This window comes from Mugil cephalus, chromosome 12 (assembly GCF_022458985.1).
Source record: "Mugil cephalus isolate CIBA_MC_2020 chromosome 12, CIBA_Mcephalus_1.1, whole genome shotgun sequence".
NCBI lineage: Eukaryota > Metazoa > Chordata > Actinopteri > Mugiliformes > Mugilidae > Mugil > Mugil cephalus.
This window is the reverse complement of record NC_061781.1, coordinates 3396406-3414977: the sequence shown is the minus strand read 5'-3', so window position 1 is coordinate 3414977 and position 18572 is coordinate 3396406. Positions and strand designations below refer to the sequence as shown.

General features: G+C 40.1%; 1 protein-coding gene across 2 annotated transcripts in view; it reads left to right on the top strand.

The window, feature by feature from the left end:
• LOC125017361 (inactive dipeptidyl peptidase 10-like) overlaps positions 1 to 18572 on the top strand; it is a 179458-nt gene that overhangs the window by 151799 nt on the left and 9087 nt on the right. For both annotated transcript variants that reach the window (XM_047600393.1, XM_047600394.1), the window contains exons 8-17: positions 5731 to 5851; positions 6581 to 6735; positions 7238 to 7335; positions 8271 to 8394; positions 9772 to 9810; positions 11407 to 11514; positions 13752 to 13843; positions 14034 to 14081; positions 14419 to 14540; positions 18180 to 18224. In XM_047600393.1, coding sequence (XP_047456349.1) covers positions 5731 to 5851; positions 6581 to 6735; positions 7238 to 7335; positions 8271 to 8394; positions 9772 to 9810; positions 11407 to 11514; positions 13752 to 13843; positions 14034 to 14081; positions 14419 to 14540; positions 18180 to 18224 — 952 coding nt within the window. The remainder of the gene's footprint in view (positions 1 to 5730; positions 5852 to 6580; positions 6736 to 7237; positions 7336 to 8270; positions 8395 to 9771; positions 9811 to 11406; positions 11515 to 13751; positions 13844 to 14033; positions 14082 to 14418; positions 14541 to 18179; positions 18225 to 18572) is intronic.

The following is an 18572-nucleotide window of genomic DNA, read 5'->3' as shown; positions in this document are numbered from 1 at the left end:
GTTTCTTTTGCCATGCATGTTGAATGATGCAAACCCAGAATCATACTGTATGTTGCTCTGTATTGTTGCCTTCAACTCCAGCATATTTGTGCTGAGTCCAGCATTTGTTATCAGATGTCCGACCAATAGTCAATTCAGTATTTCCATAGAAAACTAAAATGCTGTATTGAGAAGGGAGCTGTGATTGTGGAGTACACATAATGGGGATTTATCTTCAACTCCAGCCTTGCAGATGACGTTGTGCCATATGTACAGGGATACGGTGTGCCATGACACTTTCCAACATATCTGGAGCTGTGTGTGTATTTTCCTGCGTAAAAACACATGAAACAATCTTTATCTTGTTGCTGTGCAGACTGTGCCGGCATTTGTAATTCAGAATTCCCTGCTCTACCCATAATGTCCCTCAGCCCACATTTTTGAGGGACCCTAATTAAATGCAATTTTTTTCCCATCATACAATTTTTATGTATCTTAACTGGACAGATGGGAAGGCTTTTTTGTTGACAGCAAAATGGCTTAAAGCATGGAAGATCCACTTTGTCCATATTTGCATATTTCAGCAGGGAATACTAGAGCACAATTCAAACAAGTCCATTAGGAAGTCATTATGATGATAAGAAGGTGGGAGGTAGACAGATTCTCTTGAGCGACATTTCAATACAACATCACAAGGCAGAAGTGCACGTTTGGAAACAATGACATGACATGTGTTTTGCCATAACAGGCTGACAGTGAGCCTCATAGCAATGCTTCTGGTATTTGTGTGTTATGCCTCATACTTACCAGTAGAATATGAATTGGAGTTGCCAGTATCACACAACATTGACAATGTCTATCAACGGATAACTGCATATGGATATTCAGAAAATGTAGGGACGATACACGATTTGGGTACCAGCGGGCTGGCTGAGTAGTATTTACCGATCACGTTTGAGCAGGCTTACTGTTTACTTGCATGCAAGTAAACAGTCGATGTAGAGAGTAAAAGAGGCAGAACGCTCTGTCATATCCTGTCGGCAAACACAGATGTAAACATGGATCAGGTAGTCTTGACATCTAGTCCCTGCTGCTACTTTCTGATTTCGCTCTTCTGAAAAATACAGGGTACATTTCTGTTTTTATCATGGCCCTGTTAGTAGCCTGTGTGCAGATTCTATCACCGAGAACCTATCCTGTTAGTAGTCCAGTGTTGTCAGGAACATACTACCAGCTTATACTGTATCCGCTATATGGCAGACCTTCTTAGAGTACCTGTGGCAGAGGGTTTGTAGAGTGACTAGAACTGGATATAGAAAAGTATCCATTTGTTTCACCTCTATAAAAACAGTAAGACATTTCATAAGCTATAAACTCAGAACTTCAAATCCGAGCGTGCTTAAATGACACCCAGTGTCATTTAACAAAGTCTTACTCTAGCAGAAAACATTAATTACGTTATGTTACGTCCCTGGGAAGGTGTCCGGGGTAACAGGGACAGTAACACAACAACTCAAGAATATACAACAGAGTCAATGAATCGCTGAAGGAACAAAGGTTGTGTGCCAAAGAAATTTTGCTTAATAAAACAAAATGAGGCATAAGCTACCTTCACCTGGTAGAAAAAAAACACACAAACGAAAACCTACCTACCTAACTAACAAAGGGCCTCCAAAAAAATACAGCGGGTGGCACCCACCACTAACCTAATATCTCTAGACAAAGAAACCACTGCCTGTTGAAATGTGCAGGGTACCCCCAACTTGCCGAGCACCTTCCTCCTTAACAACGTTTTGCCACTAAAAAATCATGGGTGAGAAATTTTGTGTGGCTTCCAGGCTAGACAAACTCCAGGTTATGGTTCAGTGGATCACACTGCACTTCTTCTTCTTTTGGCCGCTTCCTTCAGGGGTTGCCATGGCAGATCATCAGCCTCCATTTCACTCTATCCCCTGCCTCCTCCACTGTTACGCCAGTCCTCCTTGTCTCCATGTCCTCCTTCACTACACCCGTGAATCTTTTCTGAGGTCTTCCTCTTTTTCTCCTGCCTGGTAGCTTCATTTCCAACATCCTTTGTCCAATATATCCACCATCTCTCCTCAGTACATGTCCAAACCATCTCACCTGGCCTCTCTAGCTTCATCTCTAAAATGCTCCACCTTAGTTGTCCCTCTGATCTGCTTATTTCTCATCCTGTACATCCTGGTCACTCTCAATGAAAATCTCAGCATCTTCATCTCTGCCACCTCCAGCTCAGCCTCCTTTCTTTTAGACAGTGCCATTGCCTCCAAACCATACATCATAGCAGGTCTCACTACTGTCTTGAAAATCTTCTCTTTCATTCTTGTGCCTATTCTTCTGTCACACATCAGTCTTGACACTCATCTCCACGCACTCCATCCTTCTTGTACCTTCTTCTTTACATCTTTTGTGCACTGTCCATTGCTCTGGATGGTTGGCCTCAGGTAATTGAACTAATTGAACCTTGGCTATCTCTACTCCTTGTATCTTCACCTTTCCACCCACCTCCCTCTCCCTCTTGACCTTCATTACTTTTCTCTCCAGTGCAGACCTCCACGTGCTCTCTACTCTCACCACAGATTACAATATCATCTGCAAAGACCATGGTCCATGGAGCCTCCTGCTTGACCTCATCCGTCACCCTGTCAATCACCATTGCAAACAAGAAAGGGGCTCAGAGCTGATCCCTGATGCAACCCTATCCCTACCCTAAACCCATTTGTCACTCGGACTGCACACTTCACCCCTGTCTCACTGTCCTCATACATGTCCTGCACCACCCTCACATACTTTTCTGCCAAACCTGATTTCCTCATACAGTAACACAGTTCCTCTCTTGGCATCCTATCATATGCTCTTTCTAGATCCACAAAGACACAGTGCAGCTCTTTCTGACCTTTCTGTACTTCTCTACCAGCACTCTCAAAGCAAAAATTGCATCTGTGGTGCTCTTTCTGGGCATAAAACCAAACAATTCCTCACTGATCTGAACCACTTGCCTTAGCCTCGCTTCAACAACTCTTTCCCATACCTTCATTGAGTGGCTGATCAACTTGCTGTGATCTGCATGTTTGTTTTGTTTTTTCGCCAGATGCCCTTCCTGATGCAAACCTTGTAACCCTAATAAACCATTTTTTCGGGCTTGGAACTGGCACATACTGGTGGATCACACTGCACTGCCCGTAAACTGGAATCTATATAAAATATTTTCCAAGATCATCTTTACTCGGTTTTGTGTTTTTTACTGTACTCATCTATGAGAAAAGTACTTTGTGCCTTAACACTTTAGTACAATAAAGGATACGCTACAGTTACATACAATTGCACTATATGCTGCATGCCATAATATAACTTCCCCTTTCTTTTGAAGTCATAAAGTTACGATCATCACGGAGCACAGTGTAGGCCCACAGTTATCACCCTTATCCTTTAACTGTCACTCTAATCGTAAATCTCACACTAAGATTTAAATAACATGGCAAATATATCATTATAACTATATTGGTTTTGAATCATAAGTTTGCTTTTAAATAGTTACTTTATTTGCCTTCAAGAGGTAGTGAGATAAATCTTTATTTTGATACCGTCTGAGTGTGTGTCTCTGAACCCCAGATCTTTGAAACAATTCCAGCCACTATAATATGATCAAACCTGCAGCAATAAAACTTTGCTGCACTGCTGATTATTTTCACTCCACCGTTGAGGTAATAAGCCCTGGCAAATTTAGTAAAAGACTCTCCTTCTTGCAGATAGTGATTTTGAAGTGGGTCTGCAGTTAAATCATCTCTCTGAACTCTTTCGGCACGTGGACAGACTGTCTTCTGGACTGATGTTATCTTGACGTCTTCCAGTCAGACACCAGAATGCTCAGCTGTCTGTGAGGTTATATCAGTGCATGGAGGAAGCCTTTTTGCTAATTAATTCTGATGTAGGATTGCAGAAGGCAGCAGGATTCCAGCTCCCTGGAAATGCCAAAAACAGCTTCTGCTATAGTCTGACTCAGGCTGTGTTGCTTTGAGAGGTTGACTTACCGCTCCTTGTTCGACAACTTGGGTTTGGACTTGACAAATATGACAGATAAGTCCAGTATTGTTTTATCCTCTGGGTGAAAGGTGGAAAAGAATGCTTAGATCGTTGCACAACAAATGGTGCGAGACATCCTTGTTGTATAGTGCAATGTACAGTGGGTCTTACTGTTCATCTGCTACAACGTAACTTGCTCCTGCATTCTTCCAGACAGCAGTATGTTATCTCATCGACATCATAGAGATCACCTCATAAGTTTGTATAACCTAGAACAATTCTTTTTAAGATATATGCAGTTTATTTCTTAGTTGACAAAAAGTCTCCAGATTCTCCACATTATTGTACAAGTAAGCTCCATAATCTTGAGGTCACGAGACTGACGGATCTGACTGATGTAGCACAGATGTTCTCAGAACATTGCATTTGATGCAGTGGTTCAATTATGAGTTACACACCAGAGTTAAGTAACTTTTTTTTTTTTTAATGCATGCATATGCATGTCTCGAAGTCCCTTTGTGCATCCAAGTGGGCAACATCAAGAAACCTCCTAACCGCACATCCACATCTGTATCTGTTGTTTTAGTTGTTTTGTTTTTTCTTCGTTTCCTACCATAACATTTTGCCATGATAAGCTAATGGGCGGAGCTATAAAAATGACAGTTTCATTGCAGAAGATGATGTGTTGGTGGCAGCAGGTTAAGCAAGGTAGTCCATACCTTTGCCCTGTTCCTCTTAAATATGGCCTCCCAGTAATGTTTTGTATTTCTTTTTATTGAGGGTCATCTGGCCATATCTAACTGATAGGAAAACTGGTAGAATGGATAGATCCAAAACACATTTGAGTGGTTATGTATCTCATCTGGCCTAGGAATGCATTGGAATTGCCAAATGGTTGGTTGTGCCCAGAAAACCTCCAATGGCAGGCACCCAGAGAGCATCCTAATCAGATGCCTGAACCACAAAGGAGCAGCTGCCCAACTCTATGCTCCCTCGATGTCTAAGTTCTTCACTATGTCTCAAAGGTGTACCCAGGCACTCCACGGGAGAAAGGAATCGGGGCCACTTGTATTTGCTGTCTTTAACAATCCCTGTGGGGTGGCACAGTGATGTGGCGGTTAGCACTGATGCCTCACAGCAAGAAAGTTCTGGGTTTGAATTCATGGGGCCTTTCTGTGTGGAGCTCACATGTTCTCCCTGTGTCTGTGTGGGTTCTCTCCGGGTACTCTGACTTCATCCCACTGTCCAAATACATGCTTGGTAGGTTTATTGGTGATTAAAAATTGTCTGTAGGTGTGAGTGTGAATGTTTGTCGGTCTCTCTGCATAATGAAAACACGTGGCCATACGTGCAATTTATTTTAATATCTTGCAAAAGTGCGTAAGCGCAACACTGAGGCATTTTTTTTATTCTGCTTTTGGGATTTGGAGTTACTGTTGAATAGTTTGGAAGAGTTACAGCTTTAATAAGCAAATACAGTTCACAGTATATTAGAGTTAATCACTTAGCTTCACCTTTAATCCTAATAGGATGGTTTGAATGCTTGAGCAGATCCTGTGTGTATTTCTAGTGATTGTTAATCTACTAAATGTTCACCACAGCCCAAAACCTGGACTGGGATAACATTCACACCACTCTCTCGTGGCCTTTAATCTGTTTTCTAGTGCTCCATTAACATTTTTGGCTGTGTGCTCTTTGTTTCTACAGATCTACATATTTGAAAACAACATCTACTATCAATCTGATGTCAAGAGTAACTCTCTTAGGTTGACATCTTCAGGGAAGGAAGGCATCATCTTCAATGGGATTGCTGACTGGCTCTATGAAGGTACATTTCATCACAAGCTTTTCCATTCATTATGAGGATAATACATGCCTTTTATGTTAAACTTAATGTGTGATTATGGGCGTTGACAAGGTTTGCCATCCTGGATTTTAACCATTATCGTATCTGATGAATAGCCACTGTACTTTCAAACCGTTGACACAGTGTCTCATTAAACTAAGTATATGTCTGTTTAAACAACAGAAAGGCATTATTTAAATATTCATGGTGTTTGTTCCACAGCAGATATGTCTCCACTGGAAGCAAGGGGCCGTTTAATGTGCTTTAAGCAAACACACACTGTATACACTTAGCCACTTTAGCCCACCTCTCAGGGCGAAAAAATAATTATATTATGTAAATCTTTAAATCTAAAACGGCAAGTGGCCACAGTAACTGCTCTGCTGATTTGCCTGATTCCCCTCCCCTTTATTCCTAATTATTTTGTCAAGTATAATAATGTAGCCATTATTAATGGTTAAACCACAATTTTCAAGCTAATTTAATACCATTTAAGTTCTAGCTGCTCTTTTTATCCATTTCACTGTGTTTGGTTGCACTTCGGTATTTGAAGAGTGAGTTTGTGCCTGTTCAACATAAGATGTGTTTTCCATTATATTAAGTTATTTATTAGTTATTTAAACATACAAAACATAAAATTCTCATTTTCTGATCCATAAATAGTATGAATAATTGTGAATAAAAAATGATTCTGGGTGTATTTCCAAACAGAGGAGATCCTCCAGACCCATGTGGCTCACTGGTGGTCTCCTGATGGAGAGAGGCTGGCCTTCCTGGTTCTCAATGACACTCTTGTGCCAAACATGGCTTTACCTCGCTTCACCGGCATGACATACCCAAAAGGAAAGCAGTACCCCTACCCAAAGGTAGCCATGACATTTAAGACATTTGTGCTGATTTAAAGTCAGTAAAAAAAAAAAAAAAAAAAAAGAAAGAAAAACAAAAGCTGCAGAATGAGTAATAAGTTGAATAGCGAGCAGAATGTGATATGACCATTGTAATTCCAAACTGTCACACATGTTCTCAATGAAAGCATGAACAAATGCAAATGTGTCTTTTTATTTGTGATTTACAGTTGCGGTTACTACAGTGGGGCATTTCTCCAGTGCTTTCCATTTAATCAGCTTTCTTTCTGTTGTTTTTGCTCTTTATTTAGTCAAAGTCTCTGCATAATAAAGCGTGCATACTAGTCTAAGCGCGTGCCAAAGCTTTTTTAAAGGGCTGCTTCCAATGAATTATTCGCTCTATGTCATTTAATTTTGCAGCACTTTATAAGTCAGAGTTGACATTTTGGCATTTGGTGTTCCATACAGTATTTTCCACTAAAACGATGTGAGGCTTCTGTTTAATGTCTGGTTTTGCACGCAGGCTGGCCAACCCAACCCAGCAGTGAAGCTCTATGTAGTGAATCTTTACGGGCCGACGCACACGCTGGAGCTCATGCCTCCAGAGACACTCAAGCTGCGGTGAGAGAAGCTGTGGTTTTCTGTCAAACTTTTGCCTCATCTGCAGTGCCACTTAAAGGGGACAACTTTTGACATTTTAAACTTTAGAGGATCGTTTTTCCTCGCTAGACCTTTAATTGGGGAATTTTACACGCTGCAGCGTGCTGTGCTCCTGCACTGCAGCTGCTGGAGCTGTGACCTCTCCTCTCAGATAATTCTTTATGGGGCAAGGAACCATTTTTGGTGACTTCAGCACACATTTTAAATTCCGTTCCTGTGACTCTCATTGAGGTTTAGACACATGTGGTTTTAACCCAGCTAATCAGAGAAGATCAAGGAAACATTCTCAGGTAAAATCAGGTTCAAATGTGGTCTGCAACGCCCACCTCTGCATGAACGCTGAGCATAACTGATTTATTAGGTATGAGGTAATGTGATAATGTGTATGTTGACAAGTGCCAGAATAAGCTCATATGTCTAATTGTTTAAATACATGTTTACATAACACTCATTGAATTTTTGAATCAGTATTTCAATGAGTGCCCTATGCCCTAAATGGCTAACAGCCTCACAATGGGTACAAGTTTTTAATTTCTGTTTAACATGTGCTTTAGAGATCTTGCATCACTGTGTGGCAGAAATTTATTTCATACAATTGAATGCACCTTGACAGTCTACTGTAACAGTGGCATGCCACGTACCACCATGAAAACACACTGTGGAAAAGAAATAAAAGAAAAGCAGCAGCTCGACATTGTTAGACAACCTTCACATTATTTCTGCCGACAGTCATTTTCACATTGTGCGCTTCTTCGTTTCACCAACCTACAAGACATTGCTTAAAGAAATATATGGTACCTCATACCATGCAATTCATCTCAAGTTCATTATTCAAGCCGACATAGAGATAATAATAGGACTCAGTATAAGTGGTGTAATTATCATGGTTTTTACAGGGAACATTATGTGACCATGGTGAAGTGGATCAGCAAGACAAAGACATCTGTCAGGTGGTTGAACCGGGCCCAGAACATTTCCATCCTGACTGTGTGTGACACCACCACCGGAGCCTGCGTCACGGTCAGTGTGTGTGTGTGTGTGTTGTTGTTGTATAACTGCTAAATGCAATTTTCTGTTCAGTGTAATGTTATGCTGGTAATTGACACACACTTCTTGTAAGTTGCATTAAGAAATATTTAAGTCAAGTGCTTTTCACAAGGTTTAGATTTGATCAGGCCTTGCTGTTTGCATCGTTGATCGCCAAGGTAACACTCCTGGTGGTGCTTGTTTCCCCTGTTTGTTTCCTTTAGTCTGAGTGCTTTTCATTGTAAGTCATTTCCGTCCTTCGATTGATTGCAGTCTGTTTTGTTGCTGTGACTTGAAGGTGATGTCAGTAAGAATGACGAGGTCTTTCATTCATGCTGACCCTTTCAGCAGCTGTGTAGACACGCATCATTCACACTGTACAGAATTATTATTATAATTTCTGTTTTAAATGATATGACAGGATCTGATCATTGAATGAAGCGTTTACTTCATATTTTATGTACTGAACATCAGTACCAATTTCATCAGGTCAGAGTCAAACTATCCTTTGTGGGAGATTTCTTCAATCTGTGGATGTTCTAATGGGTTTTGCAAAATCTCTTTTCAAATCAGTATGTTCTGCACATTATGCAATGATGAACAGTATGAATGGTGCTTTGTCATAAAACCACCAAAATGTTAAACAGGTTATTGTGCTAGTTTTTTGTGGATTGACATAATTTTATTCAGACCTCTGAAATGAGGTGTGATTGAAAAAGTTTGAAAACCACTGCGTTACTGTGATTACTAATCATTTGGCCTGAAAACTTTTCTGAAATTGCAGCGCATCTGGAGCAAAATCCTTCCATATTCTCTCCGTATTTGGATAATGCAGAACAGCGTTAACCCCGCAGTTGAACTGTGGGACTCAACAGAGCGCTCTCCAGTCCTGCGGTTCCTGATTTGGTGTGATTTGCACGAATAAACATGCCACCCAGCCAAGAGGCAGCTTAGCTCAGTCCTGGACACAGCGCGCAGAACCTCCTGCCAAAACTCTGGCTCCTGCTCATGCATATTGGTTGGAAATGAGGGCTCAGACTGGGAATGGTGTCCCCCGTGGCGTGTTAAAATAAACTGCAAAATAAGGGGTCCATTATGTGACAGATGATTCTATCTGGAAAATGAGACGCTGAAGTGCCATTCCAAAACAAGGTTTACACAATATGAAAAATATACCACTTTAGTTAAGGTTTAGCTGATATAAAAGAGCAATCATTCAGGGAAAGAATGTGATTACACTGTTACTCTATTGTTGGCCGTTTTCAGACCTCTGTGTATCAAACAGAGGCCTAGAGAAGCACGCAGAAAGAGAGGTTCTAGCGGAGGGTGAATTAACGATCGTCTGACATTTTGCTCCGACATGTTTTTCAGAGGCACGAAGAAAGCTCTGAGCTATGGCTCTCCAAGCAGGTAATGTTATTTTCATTCTTTGTGTCATTCTTCATAAGTATCGGATTGAAAAGTATGCAATCCAGTGCTGTAATTCCACTCAATGTCTTGTCTGCCTCATTATTTTTCCAGTCATTCAACGGAAAGAAGAACTTACTCATCTCTGTGTATTTCTATGGACACACTTTTAGTAATCTCTGTATCTTAGAGGAAGTATCTAAAAAAAAAAACACACAATTACCTTTCTTGTCCAAAAGTTTGATCATCAGCCTTTCGCTTGGCACCAAATAATAAGCAGGGCCAAATCACAGCTCTTCTATTCTTCTTGTTATAGTGAAGTAATTAAATATATGCACTGTTTCTCAGAATGAAAACCTTTGCCTGTAGTTTTTTTATTGATTCCTTTCGTCTGCTCCAGACTTTTCACTTTTCCAAGCAGTGACAGAGGTGGAGAGTAAATTTTCTGGCAGGATTTGATCACAGTGTCCTCCAGATGTGCATGTAACTTTGGCCATGGTAGTGGGTAATTTAACCTATTGACGATGCTGAATCTCAACTTAGCTTGCTTTTGTTAAGGTGGTAATCTAAGATTTATTCATTTACTGACTCAAAGTTCAGAGAGAGATTTTTATATACAATTGTAACATAACATGGAGTATACTGCAGTTGAAGGCCCATTCTGGGTCAGCTCTCAGCATCTGAGGCAGATTTTTTTATTGGCACATTTTTCTATTGGCCACAGCAACCACTAAAGCAATGCTTACAGGGAAAACCCCACATTCAGCAAAGAAAGTGCTCACACAAAAGCTCTTGAAAATTGAAAATCTTCACTATTCATCATTCCAACGTGGAATTCATTTTAAGCATTTTATAAACTGTTATGTACAGTTATTTGTCCATTATATACTAACTGTATGTCAGATAATCGGTTAAAAGTAAAATAGTATGGCCTGAAATGCAGTTACGTACACCAGATATCCTGACATTCGGTCCTTTGTATGGATTAAAATTCCCAAAACTCTGCATCCCTTACAATGCAACAAATAGCCTGTATTTATTAAACTTTTCCTGCCCTCTGAAACATCATGTCTGCAGTTTGTAATTCTACTATTCTACTATCATCTACTATGACATGACTTGTTTTATTTTTATTTTCTTGGATTGTAGAAAGAGCCACAGAAGACATTAAATGTTGCTTTCAAGGACTAAATTGTTCATGTTGTAAATTTACATCGCTACTTTTAACCCATGCCTCTTTTACAATTACAAATAGAGGTAAATGGTTCATCACTGAAGGCTATGCTAGATACTCATTTTCCTTCCCAGCAAAGGGACCACTCAGTCACACAACAGTCAGCCGCAAAATGCTCATCTGTTCACAAAAAATCTGTGAAATATTTAGAAATAATGAGGTTTGGGGAGGCCATTTACATTTCCATTGTTTTATCCACTTGTTGATACCTCTGACAGTCCATGACGTCCACCTCTGAACACGGGTTACTTCGCAGCGTCATGACTTCCTTTGGTTGAGAAACTGTCATCCAATGTTTACATCCGGAGCTAAACACTTTGAATTAAATGTAAACATGCAAATTAACACGTATTCGCTTTGCACAGACCCAAGAACCTGTATTCTCAAAAGATGGCAATAGATTCTTCCTGACGGTCCCGGTCAAACAAGGAGGACGTGGAGAATTTCATCACATAGCTATGTTCACCACACAGGTGAGACTCAAGTCAGAATCCATTTAAGTTGTTTCAGTGTTTAGCCACAGATTTTACACACAAAGGATCAAGCTACAGTTTTGACTTTAACGTTCATGATGCTGACATGGAAACACTGATTATAGAGCTGTCATAATCAAGGAAATTCATATACTCAATTTATGATACCTTCCCTGATGATAAAATAGCTGTTTATATAGCCACATGTAGTAAAAATTCCTACACTGCTGCACAGTTTAGTGATCTAAATTATATATGCTAGCAGCTTGATATAAATGCTTATGTGGCTATATCAAGCAACTTTCGGCGATGAAACAGGAACTACAGCACCCATTAGAGACCACCAGTGAAATGCTACAGTAGTTCCTGCCATTTGCAATGATTTGAAATGCTTCAGTGGGAGCCAAGTCATTCCGTTTATTGTTGTTTTTCACTCTGTTCCATGTCTTATTGTGGTTTTAACAAAGGCCCATGAATTTTAGTGATTTTTAAGTGTTTCTCTTTCCACTCTGTCGTGTGGGCACATTCTGAGCACAATGGTGTAAGGCTCTGACAGCTTGTGTTCCAGGGAGTGGAGAGAATCAAATAGAAAATATTGATCTGTGTGTCTGGGTTTTCTGTATACTTCAATGCTGAGACTTCTGTCATCCTCAGCGTGCACCTTATAGTCCGAGAAAGCAAACCAAAAATCAAAGAATTTTCCCTGAGATCCTTTGAGTAAACTTGAACTTGCCGCCCATTACGTCGATGTGTTCTGGGAAGCATTCCACTTCCTGTGTTTTGATTTGAACCCAGAAGGGCAGCCGTGGATCTTCTCTCTACTGTGTCTCTTCTGTACCGGGGTTAGCCACATGGTACTGCTGCATTTCTATGTAAAGACACCCCCACTCAGCCTCTGGTTAAGGCTGGCTCTGCTAATATGTAGCGGCTGTTTCCATACAGTCTTTGGCTTCTTGTGGTGGGATTAGATGCGAAGAGAGAAGTGACATCGTAGGATGCCACAGTTCAGACCAGTTACATTTTTCTAATCTTGTTGGTAATATCTTACGAGTGTTTAGTGTGATATGGTGTATTGCTACCCAGATAAGCTATAAGATGGTGGGTTAGTGTTCAGCTGCTAAGCTAATCAAGTTCATGCAGTTAATTTGTTGTCGTTCGCTAAAGTAGACAATAAACCCCTCCAGAAAATAAAACCCCAGAACGCCCTATAATTTAGCCAGTGTTAGGACTCCCATGCTGACGCCTGACACTTTGTGTGCCCAACTGTCAGCCTGAGGACGCATACAGACTGAAAGGACAGCAAATTTTTCCCAGAGTATTCCCTGCAGTATTCCCTCCAGTATTCTGGTCATAAAATCTCCAGATAAACATACATTTTTAGCTGAAAGCACAGCTTATATCAAGGCTTTTCAACACACATGAGTTGTGCCTAAAATATGTTTACTTACACATATACATATCTTCTACTACTGCTTTTCCTCGCTAGGGTCGCGGGGGTCGCTGGAGCCGATCCCAGCTGTCATCGGGTACACCCTGGACAGGTCTTCAGTCTATACCAGGGCTAACACAGACAAACAACCATTCAGAATCACACTGTCATATTCTTAGTTTTGCATATACTTGAACCCACATTGAATCTGCTTGTGCAGAGGAAGCAAAAGCAAGCTACCCCAAAAATCAATTGCAAAGATGTGGCTTCCTCAGACTTTTTTAACATGATGTTTGGTTTTTACAACAAAGATAACAATGTCAATAAGTGAAACATTTCTCTCCCCAGAACCAGAAGTTGTATTGCTTTGAAAGTTGTATTGACAGACATCCAGGGGAGAAAAATGGTGTTTTTTTTCTTCAAAAAACTTGTTTATGACTTCAGCCTAGTGTGACCTTAGAACAACACAACTAATCAAGATGGAGACATTGCAGAGAGTTGCTCACTGACAATAGCTCATACTGCAGGCTCTATAGTAGCTTGCAGCCAACCTAGGAAAGCCCGCCAGTTAGCGGCCTGTCCACAGAATGTTGTCACAACATCCTGTGCAACCACATTTAGAAGTCAGTTTGACTTTCATTGAGGCATTTACCGCTATCAGAGCGAACTGCATGATGATAATCTTTATCTTGAACAAATAACCACTGTTTTCAATAATATTGTATTCATACGCCTGGTAGCTGAATACACAGAATCAACGGCTCTTAGAAAAAGATCAACTAAATGACCCTTCTTTTGATTCTATCAGTTCAGAGCAGATCAAAATGAAGTCCGTCATCTAACATCAGGGAACTGGGAGGTGACCAAGATCGTCGCCTACGATGAGAACACTGACAACCTGTGAGTCTGACCAGCTGTAGACAGAACATTAAAAAAAAAAAAAAAAAAAAAACAGAATAAACCTGGATCCCTTGCTTTACATCTCAGAAGGGACATCACCTTTTATGTAAAATTATGATTTAAAGAAGGCAAGAAGATAATTGATCTCAGTGTTTGAATTAGTCTGTTGTCTTTTGTTTTCTCTTGACAGTTACTTCCTCAGCACCGAGGGTTCACCACGAAGACGCCAGCTCTTCAGGTACTCGTTCTTGCAGTGCTTCCAGTGTGTAGTCAGAAAGTTACGACTTTGTTAATAGTAACTAAATGTACGGACGTCTATGGACAAAGCTTCCATTATTGATTCATGTGCATGTAATTGTGTAAAATGTCCTTGGTTATATTCTAGAGGGGTGCTATGATTAGACAGTTAATACTTACTAATACATAGCTGGATATGATTTATTGTTACTTTTAGTCTCTTTAGAGACATAGTTTTGCCATACTTCAGACAAAGTAATGCCACTTTCCCCACTGATGGCCACTCCTGATATTTTTTTCACTTTGTCTCACTTTTTTATGTCAACTTCTCTCCTCAGCGTTAAAACCGTGGGTCTGTTCCCTCGACGGTGTTTAACATGTGAGCTAAATAAAGCTCACTGTCTGTTCTTTGATGCTGACATCAGCCCCGCAAACCAGCACATTATCCTCCACTGCAAAGGTAGGCCATTAAACACCCCACTTTAAAGCTCTTCTGGAGTTCCTGCTGTTAAATTCCTAGTCAAATAGCAGCCGGGGTGTCTTTGGCTTCCATAAAGTGACACACTTCTAAAAGAGTGGGACATAATTTTGGGAGTGTTATTAGAAAAGTGTTCAGGGGTTTCTCTTCAAAAGTGGGTGTGATTTGGAAAACCACAGCAATTTGGCACAAGCTACGACAAGCTTACAAGTGCAGTCAAATGTCTGCTTCCACCAACAGCATCCTTTCTCATGTTGTTAGATCTTTGAGAAATTATCTATTAGACTAAAAATAGTTTTTTTTAAAAGGCTGATCTTGTTCTTGCTTTCTATTTTTTTCATTTCAGCTCTGATCCAAACACAGCTTTTTCATGTTTCTGCTCTGCTTCCTGCTATAATCAACAAGTAACCAAAGTCATGTACAGTTTTTATGTGGTGGGAGGGAAAGCTAGTTGCCCTGCATCTCATGAGTCTTTACGCTGTACTGGAAGAGTAAGGCTGTCTGTCCATAGCCCAGAGCTAAATCCATAACATCTTGTAAAGTGTATATAAAACTCATTTTGAAGTTGATTGTAACATAATTGCGACATAAATATCAAAACCGATTGTGTCAGTGGTGGTTCAACCTTTACATGGACAATTAAAACTTGCATTAATGGTTCTGCAATTATATTGTGTATGCATCAATGGCTCCCCTGTATGTGGGAGTTATTGGTTAAGCAAGAACTGTTATACATGGCCATCAAATCTTAGGTCCATCTTGAATCTGTCCAACAAGCATGTTTCAATTTGCATTTAATGCTGACAAAGCCCCTTTCATCCCAGAAGGAGCTCAAACATCATTCGTTGTGCCCTCAGGTCCACATGTAGGATACTAGGAACAGTACACACAGTCAAGGGAAATATCCTTAAGTGTAATGTCACTGACCAGGTCTCTGATTGCTTCTGAAAGTCGTATATTCATTGCTCCTGGAGTGATGCCAGACACAAATAGCATGTAACTATATCAAAATGTACCTGGACTAAGTAACAAAATCAAATTTTATGCAAGATTATCCTTTTCTCTTCTCAATTCTAAGAACCAAAACAGGAATTCATTTTCAGAATCAATCTATGGACAATGTGATCAACTAAATATCATGAAGTATTAGAAACCAGTGGCAGCCTGTGCATTTTCCATCTAGGCCTTTAATGACCTCCAACCTAACCTCTTAATACAATTGTTACTACGCCACGGCTGTATCAACAACATCATAAGGACAGGACGTTGCATCATAGACAGGTATCTCGTACAGAGAGATGAATATCATTACTAAAGCAAGAAAGTCTTCTGTCACTCACTGCAGTGCCACATATTAGTGATGTTCGATACCACTGATTTCTTTTCCAATACGATACTGAGTGAAACGGCGATTGATCCAATACTGGTAAACCTTAAATACAAGACATCATAGTTATTCATTATTATTATTATTATTATTATTATTAGTAGTAGTAGTAGTAGTAGTAGTAGTAGTAGTATTAGTATTAGTATTATTATTATCATTTATTTTAAACTTGGAAGTATATTGAGGTAGTGGTCTCATTTACTATATAGTTAAGCTAATACAACAAAAATACATAAAAGATGCAAATATAATTTGTGTTACTCACCAGAACTTAAGGAAATATTTAGAGTTCTCCTCTGAGCATGTGAGCGTGTTAGCCTGTTAGCACCCATAGTTACCAACCTGAAAGTGGCGGACACACCTTTTCCCTGGCTGGGAAGCTCCTGAGTTGTGCAGCCTTTCCTCATAATACCCAGATTTTCCTTCCAAGTCCACTGTGAAAACGCCCTTCTAAGAACATCTACAGTCAAATCGATAGCCTCTCCTCCTTCCACCATCGTGGATTCAACAAATAGCTATCAAAACGGGCACGATTTGGTTGTGCAGCAGATGACCATGAACCACACGTTTGGCTTAAACGGAGTGGCTCTCCGACTCTCCGTAGGCCACAGAGAAGGCCTAAGAAAATGTGATTGGTTCAAGGAACAGCATCATTACAATGTGTTTCAGTGTTAATTATGAAGACCCAGGCAAATTTCTTTGACTCCGGCAACACGTGACGACTGAAATATGATTGAGATAAGGCTGGATGGATAGATAGATACAATGGAAATGGGAATATGAGCAGCCAGCAGCACACCATAACCTGCAAGCAAGCAGATGCAATAGATGCCAACAGTGGAGCAACGCTAAAATATTCAGCAGCAGTGGAGCCTCTGAGGTTTCAGACGTTACCAAGCTAGCTCAGCCTGAACCGAGCAGCCATGACTGCCATGTCACTAGCAGTGCATAGTAGCGGCCGATGCTTAGCTTAGATACTGACATAATGGCAAATTGAACAGCTTCCTCGCAAAGCGGTCACTGTCTGACAGCAGGCAGGAATACTTAATGCCTGTTTTACGTCTTCGCAGCTGGTGTAAGTCATCAGCTTTTCTTTGGGATAAATATGGTTTACACATTCAGATAGTGTCTGCGTGCACTGTTGAGCTTTGATTTAAACTGAGCTGGGGATTATACCGTGTGTTTTATGTTCCTAATTTACCCAGCATTTGTTTACTCATTGCCAGGGCTTGATCATCATGTCACTCACCAACAATTCAATTATAGATTAATCTCTCATCAGCGAGATGAGTTCTGTGTCATGTATCATCCGGTTTAGGTCGCTTTACTGGGTATTTCATTCATTAGTGGGGGGTACTGCATACTGTTTGAATTTTTATGAGTAGATGAGCTCACAAGGATTTTACTTTTCATAGTGACGTACTGGACAATTAAATTGTTTGTTCCCCAGAAGCATAAAAAATAATGGAGAAACCTGTTGTCTTCAGAGGATCACCTGTTCTCATCCAGAGCAGCACAAGCTCTTTAAGCCCACACATTAAACAATTCTGCATGGCTTGCTTGTCTTTTTTTTTTCTCTCGTTTTCCACTAGATACATGCACACAAAGAAACAACACAAGAAAAGCAAAGGTCAAAGCTAATGCAGCCTAATAACAGATAAGTGAAGGAAGGACATAGGAGGAAAAAAATCCTATGAGCTATGGTATGAATAGGACAGCAATTTAAACACATTTTGTCATGGCATTTTACAGTCCTGCATGATAAGATGGTTAGTGTTCAGATGCTGTGGCTACTTGCCGTGAAATAACACAGTGAAACCACATGACAAGATTAGGTGTAGTGATCGTGTGCCGTAGACTGCAAGACTGTAGCTGAGGTTGAGCAAGCCCACCATCCTCTTATCTTAATTTGACACTGTAGGCTATTAGAGAGGGAATGTGATTGACCTTTGACCCTTAATTGATTCAGTTAAGGTAGGCATGTTGGCATGCACAACTAAGAAAACAAGACAGCAGCTCACATACATAATTTTGCGTAGCAGCTGCGTACAGCGTTAGAGATACATAGTAATCTTTTTAGTTTGAAGAATGTCAAATTTTACTGGAATTATTTACAGAATGATCAGTTACTATCTATACATTGTACATATGATCCCTCATTCAGGATTACAATAGTCAGAACCAGTATAATTGCCTAAATTACTCACAACCTTATTTTTTCTCTCTCTTTTTAGGTCCTGGAGCTCCTTCTGTGATCTTACACAGCCTCAACAATTCAAGTAAGTTCATCTGGATCTCACATTTCATAAAAAGAGATAACACACTTGAACAAGGTAGATTATTCCAAAAGAACCAAGTTTCCTTAATCTGAATGAATTTAATGTTTACAAAGGAACAAAATGATCAAAAATAAACAGACACATGGAAATGCATTTTGTATTTTCTATATTATCATGAGCAGGGCTTAAGATGACAAGGTAACATTATCCACTCTAAACAATCTGTAATATCTCTTTTGGTGTAGAAAATGTTTTTTTAGGATCCCAAGTCATATTGGAACGTTTTCAGAAAACAAGAAAAAACACAATTTTTACCAAGCATTTAGGTGTTTTGTATTGCTATTGTAA